The sequence below is a fragment of the Scylla paramamosain genome, chromosome 26, assembly GCF_035594125.1.
Source record: "Scylla paramamosain isolate STU-SP2022 chromosome 26, ASM3559412v1, whole genome shotgun sequence".
NCBI classification, from domain to species: Eukaryota; Metazoa; Arthropoda; class Malacostraca; order Decapoda; family Portunidae; genus Scylla; species Scylla paramamosain.
The window spans coordinates 20,557,310-20,567,551 of NC_087176.1; the positions used below are offsets into that span (position 1 = coordinate 20,557,310).

Below are 10,242 nucleotides of genomic sequence, written 5' to 3' on the forward strand. Positions count from 1 at the left end.
AAGAGGGGGACAGTTGAGTGTCATTGAAGAAGAGGGGATAGTTGTCTGGAAGGTTGTGTCGAGTTGATAGATGGAGGAATTGAGTTTTTGAGGCATTGAACAATACTAAGTTTGCTCTGCCCCAATCAGAAATTTTAGAAAGATCAGAAGTCAGGCATTCTGTGGCTTCCCTGCGTGATGTGTTTACCTCCTGAAGGGTTGGACGTCTATGAAAAGACGTGGAAAAGTGCAGAGTGGTATCATCAGCGTAGGAGTGGATAGGACAAGAGGTTTGGTTTAGAAGATCATTAATGAATAATAAGAAGAGAGTGGGTGACAGGACAGAACCCTGAGGAACACCACTGTTAATAGATTTAGGAGAAGAACAGTGACCATCTACCACAGCAGCAATAGAACGGTCAGAAAGGAAACTTGAGATGAAGTTACAGAGAGAAGGATAGAAACCGTAGGAGGGTAGTTTGGAAATCAAAGCTTTGTGCCAGACTCTATGAAAAGCTTTTTGATATGTCCAAGGCAACAAGACAAGACGAGATGGATGTACTGGGGTCACATATGACTCCGCGCTGACCTTCAGGCACCACATAGAGCGTCTAGCCAGGGAGGCCTCGGGTAAGCTGGCGTCACTCAGAAGGATGTCGTGGCTCCTTGACGACAAAGGCCTGGAGATCTTGTACAAGGCTCAAGCTCGTTCCTCCCTGGAGTAGTCGTGCCTTGCTTGGGGAGGAGCGGCGAGCAGGCATCTTTCCCTCCTGGACAGGGTACAGGCTCGAACAGTGAGGCTCATAAAGGACAGTGGGGCCAGAAATAAGCCAAAGCTCCACTCCTTTCAACATCGCAGGGACGTAGCGGGCCTCGCTGTGATGTACAAAATACAGCAACAGCGAATCCCGCATCTCCAAGCTCTCCGCCAGCCCCTGCGGCGGGCACAAGTGACCACCCGGGCTGTCACTTTAATGGCTGCTGAATTATTTCAGTGTCGCTGCCGTACTTGGCACCATCAACGCCAGTACGTCCATCATTATAGTGAACTATGGAACACCTTAATTGCTGCACAGATAGACTTCAGTAAAATGAATCTGCAGCAATTCAAGGAATGTGTGAACGTCTGGTTGCCATAAGCACCACAGTAACAATTGTTAGTAACATTTAGAGTTAGGCTTTTAGAGAGGAAACACTAAAAATGTTCCCTTTAGCTTGTTAAGTGATACATTATATGTAAAAATATTTTGTAACATTCTCTTTAACTATGTATTTGTTGGTGTACAAAAAAGGAGAGAAAGAGAGAGAGAGAGAGAGAGAGAGAGAGAGAGAGAGAGAGAGAGAGAGAGAGAGAGAGAGAGAGAGAGAGAGAGAGAGAGAGAGAGTTTTTCTTTAATTTCCATCCTGAAGTGCGATAGTTTACCTTCTTTATTTGGTTTATTTTGTGGTGTGTTATTCATTTATGCAGCAAGTGTTAATCTGTCTGTCTGTCTGGTTGTGTCTGTCATTCGGTGTGTATATATCTCTTAGGTTTTTCCTTTGCTTGTCTGTTTTTTTTTTTTGTTTTTTTTATATGTCTTCTCTTCTTGTTCTCTTAATTGTTTCTTCCTTTCTATTTTTTTCCTTCCTGTTCATCACCTGTCCTTTGTCTGCCTGTCTGTCTGCCTGTCTGTCTGTCTGTCTGTCTGTCTGTCTGTCTGTCTGTCTGCCTGCCTGCCTGTCTGTCTGTCTGACTGTCTGACTGTCTGTCTGTCTGTTTGTCTGCATATAAGTTAATTTGTTTGCTAATCTGTCTAATCTCTCTCTCTCTCTCTCTCTCTCTCTCTCTCTCTCTCTCTCTCTCTCTCTCTCTCTCTCTCTTTCTCATTTGGGGATTAAGTGAAGAGTTAATATAAGGAGATTCCCGAGTCTTACTTAATTGTATTTTAATTCCCCAAATCTTTATGTTCGCACTTAACGGTGATTTCTATGGAGATGAAGCGGAGAGAGAGAGAGAGAGAGAGAGAGAGAGAGAGAGAGAGAGAGAGAGAGAGAGAGAGAGAGAGTCGGAATGCCTGCCTAGCGCTCTGAAATCTGTGGCAATAGGAGAGAGGGAAAGTGGTTGTGGTATTAGCACTATTAGCAGAGAGGTGCCAGCAGCAGCAGCAGCAGCAGCAGCAGCAGCAGCAGCAGTAGTATTAGTAGTGGTAATAGTGGTGGTGATGGTGGTGGTATTAAGCAGTACTTACAGTTGTATTTGTGTAGTGGTGGTGGTGGTAGTAGTAGTAGTAGTAGTAGTAGTAGTAGTAGTAGTAGTAGTAGTAGTAGTAGTAGTAGAAAGAGAAGAAGGAAGACGAAAAGAGGAGATAAAACGAGAGAGAGAGAGAGAGAGAGAGAGAGAGAGAGAGAGAGAGAGAGAGAGAGAGAGAATTATTATTATTATTATTATTATTATTATTATTATTATTATTATTATTATTATTGTAGTAGTAGCAGTAGCAGAAGTAACAACAGCAACAACGATATAAAGAACAATGGCAATAATAACAAGGCATCCCTTCACCTTCCACACACACACACACACACACACAGCGTCAGTTGGTGTACGTGGACGGTTCTTTCGGGTAGACTTTCGTCGAGGTGAACTTGAAACACCCCGGCAGGAACAACAGAAACGTGGTGAGTGGAACGCCTTGCTTGTTTTCACGAGTTTCTTTCTTTCTTTTTTTCTCTTTTTTTTTCTGTGCTTTGATAATTTTTTTACCCTCTTTCTTTCTTTTTTTAAGGGGGATGTCTTTGTTATTTTTCGATTATATTTTGTTCTGTTTTGTTTCTATTTTAACCATTTTTTCCTCTTCTTTTTTTGTTATTTATCTCTTCTTTAATTTTGTGTTATCTCTCTTGTTACCTCCTTTATTGAACTTGGTCACCTTATTCATGTCGCCTTTCACAATTCACTTCCCTCTCTATCACCTCAAATTTACGTTCATGTTTACACTTTCTTATAATCGCATTTTTTTTTCTTTTTTTTTTTTGTTATTTCCTTGTACTTTCATTCAGTGTTTGTTATCCTTCATATTATCCATTTATCCAGATATTTATTTTATTTTCTTATTCCAATGAAACAAAATACGTACGTTTATGTGTACGTATGTGTGTGTACGTGTTTGATCATTGTTTCGTGAAAGTATCACGAAATTTAGTTTGTGTATTATTGTTACTTACTTTTGATTACTTTTTGTTAATATTACTGTTTGCATTGCGCATGTTGCGTTTTGTTTGTTTCTTACTTCACCCCGGCGCCAGCAGCCAGCACCCAGCAGCCGCCACGCAGGTCAGTTGTCTGTGGTGGCTGCTTCCGCCAGGGTGAGTGTGGTGTGGCGGCCGTGTGACATGGCCCATGCTGGTTCCCTGCTGTTCCTTGGTATGTCATGTAAAGTGGAGCTTTGTGTACAGGTGCAATACAGACACGTGATTTGTAGGTTGTATTGTTTTGTTCCATACGGCAGATGCGGATACGTGTTTGGTATTGCTCCAGCCGTTCCGTGAAAATTTGTTTGATTGTTGTTCGCAACTGTGTGTGTGTGTGTGTGTGTGTGTGTGTGTTAACACGTTGTGCCAGGCGCTGAGCTTGCGGGGAAGCTGTGTACCATGCCTGTGTGATGTGCCCAGGACTGTGGGCTATTTACCGCTGCTTGGTCAATATTGTAAGTGAATATTTGTTTAGGTTAGATAATTTTTGTGAACTTTCTAGTTTGATGGCTGAACATTTAGCATTGTATGAGTTTGGATACTTTGAATTTGTGGTGTTATGCTCTGTGATGTTGTGTTAGTTAGGTAATTGTTCTCAGGTTGGATCGACTTAGTAAAATAAGTTGTATTAGTAAAATAAGTTGAATGCAACGTTCGACCTTCTCTACCCAGCGGTTTTGACGAGACAATCATGCACGCATTGAGTCTGTGTACGTGTCTAGACGCGGCGGCACAATTGGTCCGTGTACGTAAACCCTGTAGGTGTGGACGCAGGTGTGAAATTCTTCCAGTCCAGGTGTGTAGCGGCGGGTTACACGTGGAATCCATACTTCATTCACCTGGCCTTCCCCAATGACGTGAATGTTATCTGGGGGAAGGGAGAGAGAGGGAGGGGAGGGAGATATGGAGGAGAAGATGGAAGGGGTGGGAGAAGGGTTTTGTTTGTCTCTGTCTGTCTGTTTGTTTGTCCTTCCTTCTTGCTTGCTTCCTTGTTTGTTTGTTTATTTTCTTTCTTTTCTTGCTTATTTTGTCGGTCTTTGTTCTCTTTTTTCTATTTTCTTTCATTTTTTTCCTTTCTTTGTTTTGTTTCCACTTCATCTTTCATTTTTTTTGGCTCATTTTCTTTCCATTTCTCTTTTCCTTTATTCTTTTCTCCCTCATTTCTTTTTACTTTTTACTCCCTTTCCTTTCTTCCCCATCCTCTTTCCAGCCCCTCATCCCTGTAGTCAGTAACAAATTAGATACCAAACACCCTTACAGAAACCAAACGCTCTGTTCTGCTCTGCTTTCCCTTGTATCCCTTTGCATACCCACCCACTGACCCACCCACCCACCTCACCAACCACTCACTCACCCCTGTCTCTCCCCACAGCGGGATTACTACGAGAGAGAGTGTGGCCCCGAAGTCCCCCTGCGTTGCGATGTTGGGGACCTGTCTGGCCTTATTGGTACCATCGACATTAGAGAGAAGAGATTTGTGTTTGTGGATCGCAATCTGCCCCTGGGTGGGTGTGTGTGTGTGTGTGTGTGTGTGTGTAAGGAAGGGGGTGTGTTTGGGGTGTGCGTGTGTGTAAGTAATATTTGTCTATATGTTTTGTCATTCTCTTTTTGTGTTTTCTCTTCTATTTTTCTTTCACTTCTTTTATCTTTTCTTTGGTTCGTTCCCCCTTTCTTTCTTGATTTTTATTTTTTTCCTCTTTCTTTCTCTGTTTCCTTTCTTTCGTTCTTTCTTTCTCACTTCTTTTATTTTCTTCTCTTTTCTGGTTTTTCCCTGTCTCTTTCTTTCCTTCTTCCCTTTTGTTTTTCTTATATTCTTTTTCACTCCTTTTCTTCCATCTCTCTCTCCATCCACCCTTCCACTCCCTTCCCTTCCCCATCACCACTCCACCAGCCTCACTCACCCCTCTCTCTCCTCCACACAGCATCATGAACCGGGCCATGATCATCCACACGGAGAACGCGGGAGTGGAGCGGTTCGCCTGCGCCAATATTGAACCAGACGATGACATAATTAAGTGGGTCATTATCAGAAAGGCGCCCAAATTTTCTGTGTGAGTGAGGGAGTAGGGGAATGGTGAAGGGTGGATGGGGGAGTGAAAGAGGGGGTGGATGGGTGTGGGTGGGTGGGAAGGATAGAGAGGGATGGAAATGAGGAAAAAAGTGAAAGGGAGAGAGAGAGAGAGTGAGTTACAGCAATACTGATGTTAGCTAGGTAAGGTGGTAGACACAGATAGATAGATGTATAGATAAATAGATGGATAGATAGATAAATAAATAAAAAATGTCACCTTTTCTCATCTCCCATATTTTTCTCCCTCCTTTCTTCACCTTCTTCCTCTTCCACCTTATTCCCTTTCATTTACCTTTTCCTCCTCCTCCTCCTCCTCCAGGCCTACCTTCATGATGGGCATGCGCGAGGTGTTATGGACGCCCAAGCAGCTGATCTCCAGACGGTGACCTTGTCCAGTGACCAGTAGTGCGTGACCTTCGTGGTGCACTTCATGGGTGAGTGGGTGGGGTAGTGGAGGGAGGGAATAAGAGATTTTTGTTTCCTTTAGTCAGTCCTTCAATTCGTTTGTTGGTCAATTTTCTTTGATTATCTTCTTTCAATATTCCTTTTTCTTTTAATATTCCTTTTTTTTTATATTCCGATAATTCATTCTTTTATATTTTACTTTCCCTCATTCATTTGTTTCTCATTTCAGCCCTTTCGACTATTTTTTTTCTTTTCCTTTTTTCAGGTTTCTCATTTCTTTCTCTCCCTTCGTCTATCGTTTGTTTCATTTCTCATCCAGTCACCTCCTTTCGCCTATTTTTTTTCTCCCTTTCTTACCTCTCCTTATCAGTGATATTTAAGTCTTTCCTCTTTTGTCCCTCTCCTTGTTTCATCTCATCGGTCACGCTGAGTCCTCATTTGTGTCGCTATTCTCAGTCTCCCCTCATTCCATCTCTTCCTCTCATCATCTCATCAACTTCTCTCCTCCTTTCACCTCCTCCTTTCACCTCATCATTGCATCACATTAATAAAGTTTCCTTTAATTTAGTTTACTCCTTTTCCTTCCTCCCATACCCTCTCACACACACCTTCCCCTCACCCCTCTCCTCTCCTGACGCAGGCCCCAGCGCAGGTCGTCTTGAGCTGGACTTATCCCGCGTGCTGGCTGGCCGCAATTTGGACCGCCCCACCATTACCATCAGGGGCGTGTACCCTGACCCGGACCGCCCCAAGAAGCTGCCCTACAGGACCTGCGGGAGCCTGGAGGAGGAGACACTGCTGGAGGAGAATAAGAGTGAGTCTTGGGGATGGAAAGGGAGAGGAGTATAAGGTGTAAGGGTAGATGAGAGCACTGGAAAGGGGAGGGGAGGATAGTATGGCAGTTGGGGGGAGGAAGGGCAAGAAAATGGAAGGGAAGGAGAAAAAGGAAAAAGGAAATGAAAGGGGAGGGAAAATAGGAGGGTGGTGGCAGGGGATATGGGTGGTATTTGGTTCAGAGTAAACTTTAGGCTGTTTGCTCAGCGTTTGTTTCCTTTAGGCATCTCAAATGTTCCTTTGCAGAGCACATCCCCAATCCCTTTGCAGAGGTTTCCTTTTGGCATCTCAAATGTTCCTTTGCAGAGCATATCCCCAATCCCTTTGCAGAGGTTTATCAGGTTTTTTTTTCTTTTGCAGCCAACACCCTGTGGGATCTCAAGGGCGGTGTTGCCGGAGCTGGCCTCGCCCCCGCCCTGCTGCTGCCTCTGCTTCTCCTCATCGCCTGCGATAAACCCATCAACATCAAGGCATCTTGGTTTTCGCGTCCATCCCCGTCCCCCTTAGTTCCTCTTACCCTGCATAGAGAGCCTGTACATTATGTAGATAGGAGGCTAGAATTATATGAAATTAAAGATATATTATGCAATTATCTTTATGCATATATATATAAAATGCAATAATGTTCGTTACCTTTTCCTGGAAGACTCTCCGGAGAAACACCACGACCATTTTCAGATATGGGCAAACTTAGTGATAAAGTTTTATTAAAAACATAATAAAAACAAAAAAAAAATTAAAAAAAACTAAAAATATATATATTTGGGAGCCTCTCGATCATTAACCGGCGGCTGCTTTGTTACAGCAATGCAGGGGACGTATTGCAGGGGAGGGCCGCCGCCAGTCTGCGAGGTCACTGCAGCGTCACCACTCATCTGTGCAGGACAGACGAAGCGAATTTGAACTGGAAACAAACGAATTGAAAAAGACGAATTTTTACTATTTGATAACCAAACATCAGAATTAAACGATTTAAAAAAGTTCTTAACCGAGAACGTTCAATTGAAACAATCTATTTGAATTGAGCCACTCACCCAGCCAGACACCCCCGGCGCGTCACAGGCAGAGAGGAGGGCGCTCAGGGCAGGCTAGCACCTATGATGGCAAGCTGGAGCGACCTGCCAGAGCACAGCCTTCACCTTGTTGCTGGGGTGCGTGGGTCTTCAGGCCGCCAATAGGGAGCGCCGGCTGGCTGTGGCACGCGTGGAGCGCCTTGTGAAGCAGCGGAGCGAGGCGGCGGCACGTGGCTGGGATGACCTAATAGTAAATACTCTTAGCACAATCAATTAGTAAAGAAATCAATGAGTACAGACAGTAAAGATTTCAATTAAGCGACGCAAACAAACTAGATCGTTACTCGACACATTTGTACAAAAATCCAAAATGAAAATGCAAGACGCCTGAATACCAATCAATTACACAAGGACCAATACAAACACCTCAATATTGAACTTTCTATAACTCCAAATGCTCATAACAATAAACGAGCCGTTACAAGTTAAAAGATTACACCATTAAAATATTACACCTCATTAAAAGATTACAGGTCACCTGGTAGTGGCTCCGTGTGTCGTGGGAGTGTCATGTCACTGAGGAGCAGGGCAGGGAGGGCGAGGGAAAGTGAATGATCTGTCACTGAGGAGCAGGGCAGGGAGGGCGAGGGAAAGTGAATGATCTGAAGGTAATTACACTGAACACAGGATAACTTTGTACTCAGTGTTGGGTGTTCATGTTCCCGCTGCTGCCACCTCAACCCTGGAGAGACCTGACATGTCCTGAATCAGCAGAGCGTTACAGTATGACGCTAGGAGATTGTCACGCACCTGTCGACTGTCAACGTGACAAATGAGGGACAGGAACATCAAACACGGAGCACCAATAAAGCTGGATTCATTATACTTTCATTTTCACCTTCCCTCGCCCCCACCCAGCTCTTGCAGATACTTCAAGCCCCCCACAACACAACACAACCACCGCCACCAAGAACACACCATTATCCACTAACAAACAGAATAATCACAAAACAACACTGACCTTACCTGGGCGGCGGACGGAGGTAGAGAAAGCGACGAGGCTAGAGTCAGGCGTTAGTTCACGTCTGCTGAAGCTTCGGAACTTTCTCGCTATCTCGAACGCTTCAATGTTTTTTTTTTTTTTTTTTCATATCAGAGGGACACCGGGCTGAGGCAACAAAAGGGAAGAAAAGAAAATACCTCTACTACTTTTAACAAACCCGAGCTAAAGTTATTTGGTTTTCCAAGGATGTTTTCGTGGCTTTAGTGATTGAAATTATAATTAGTGAGGTGACGAGTTTTGCAAGGGTATTTTCATGGTTTAGTGACAATTTCCTTTGATTTACTGGAAGTTATCGTGCTTTTACGAATGTTTTAGCAGGGTATAGTACAAACTGTTAAGGATTTACAAGTGTGTTTCCTTGGGTGATAGTTTTACAGCCTGTAGTGAAAGTCAACGAAGTGATAATGGCACTATCATGACTCAGTGATGGTTTGGTGAGGATCCTGCGTCATTAATGAGAACACCCATGAGAACCTGACCAATCACCTCTGTGGCATTTGTTAACAGTCCTGGTGAAAGAACAAAGAGCTTAACAATACGAACAAGATACAAATGGAGAACACAAACCAGAATACATCAACAATTACAAGCAGATTCATTTAACGAGGTAGTTAGAGGAAATATTTTATCAGCATGGCAAAGACTAACTATCTTTGCCATTATTTTGAGATGAAGTGCTTAAGAATACAAGAATACAAACAAGATACAAATGAAGGATGCAGACCAGAATACGTCAACCATTACAAGCAGTTTAATACAACGAGGTAGTTAAAGAAAATATTCATCCACACGGTAGAGATAAACAAACCAGGTTGTTAGCGCCGAGTCATTAGGTAGTTTTAAGAGATTATACGAATTTATGGACAGGGATGATAGGTAGAAATACGCAGGCATGTTTGAAATATGGACCACCGCGAGCAGGCCTATTAGTTTCTTGCACCAGCCCTTATTTTTCTTACATTCTTACTTTAGCTCTTAATATTAAATCAATTATTCTTCCACTTCCCTACTCCACAATTAAAAATACGCATGACAAACAGTATAATTAGCATATTTAGGTCCTAAATATTGGTGATGGTGGTGATGGTGGTGGTGACGAAAAACAGAATGGAGGATAGAATTAGAAAAGTCATTTAATCTCTCAAAACAGAACTCACCTGTCACCTGGGGGCACTGATGTGATTCCAGGAATGCTGCAGGTGTGAGATGTAGATGTAGGTGTGGATGTGTAAGGCTTGGATGGTGTGAGAGATGAGGGATGCTGTGTGGAGGAGTGAAGGATGAGGGGGCAGGCTGTGTGGAGTGAGAGATGAGGAGGGAAGCTGAGTGAAAGATGAGGGAAGAGGCTGACTGAGGGATAAGGAGGCAGGCTGTGTGGAGTGAAGGATGAGGGGGCAGGCTGTGTGGACTGAGAGATGAGGAGGGAAGCTGAGTGAAAGATGAGGGAAGAAGCTGACTGAAGGATGAGGGGGCAGGCTGTGTGGAGTGAAGGATGAGGGGGAATGCTGAGTGTGAAGACCTGGAGATGCTGTGAGTGTGTGAAGAAAGGCAAGATAAGAATGAATGCTGAATATCTGAGAATACGTGGAGTGTGTGTGTGTGTGAATGTGTGTGTTATTTATATATGGAGGAAGACACAAAAAAGA

General features: G+C 43.6%; 1 protein-coding gene and 1 long non-coding RNA gene across 10 annotated transcripts; one reads left to right on the forward strand and one right to left on the reverse strand.

The window, feature by feature from the left end:
* Positions 1–2,456: 2,456 nt before the first annotated feature.
* LOC135113803 (uncharacterized) lies at positions 2,457–7,143 on the forward strand. 7 transcript variants are annotated; one of them, XM_064029419.1, is made up of 6 exons: positions 2,457–2,637; positions 4,583–4,715; positions 5,133–5,261; positions 5,601–5,715; positions 6,327–6,500; positions 6,881–7,143. In XM_064029419.1, exons 4-6 carry the CDS (start codon positions 5,712–5,714, stop codon positions 7,141–7,143), a joined length of 441 nt encoding a protein of 146 aa, XP_063885489.1. In that variant the 5' UTR covers positions 2,457–2,637; positions 4,583–4,715; positions 5,133–5,261; positions 5,601–5,711. The 7 variants fall into 7 exon arrangements, 6 of the variants coding, with proteins under 6 accessions (XP_063885489.1, XP_063885488.1, XP_063885492.1 ...); XM_064029418.1 differs by lacking the exon at positions 2,457–2,637 and adding an exon at positions 2,699–3,382 and having other exon boundaries at positions 5,133–5,259; XM_064029422.1 differs by lacking the exon at positions 2,457–2,637 and adding an exon at positions 2,699–3,382 and having other exon boundaries at positions 5,133–5,229.
* On the reverse strand, positions 6,717–8,699 carry LOC135113804 (uncharacterized). 3 transcript variants are annotated; one of them, XR_010275048.1, is made up of 4 exons: positions 8,555–8,699; positions 7,555–7,777; positions 7,154–7,395; positions 6,717–6,965 (listed from the first exon to the last, which is right to left on the reverse strand). It is a non-coding gene; the product is annotated as an uncharacterized LOC135113804 (long non-coding RNA). The 3 variants fall into 3 exon arrangements; XR_010275046.1 differs by having other exon boundaries at positions 6,717–7,038; XR_010275047.1 differs by having other exon boundaries at positions 6,717–7,051.
* Between the last annotated feature and the right edge of the window lie 1,543 nt (positions 8,700–10,242).

Bases quoted from the DNA above. Each gene is read 5' to 3' on its own strand.
- LOC135113803 (XM_064029419.1), top strand. The intron at 6,501-6,880 runs GTGAGTCTTGGG...TTTCTTTTGCAG, and splicing joins ACTGCTGGAGGAGAATAAGA to CCAACACCCTGTGGGATCTC.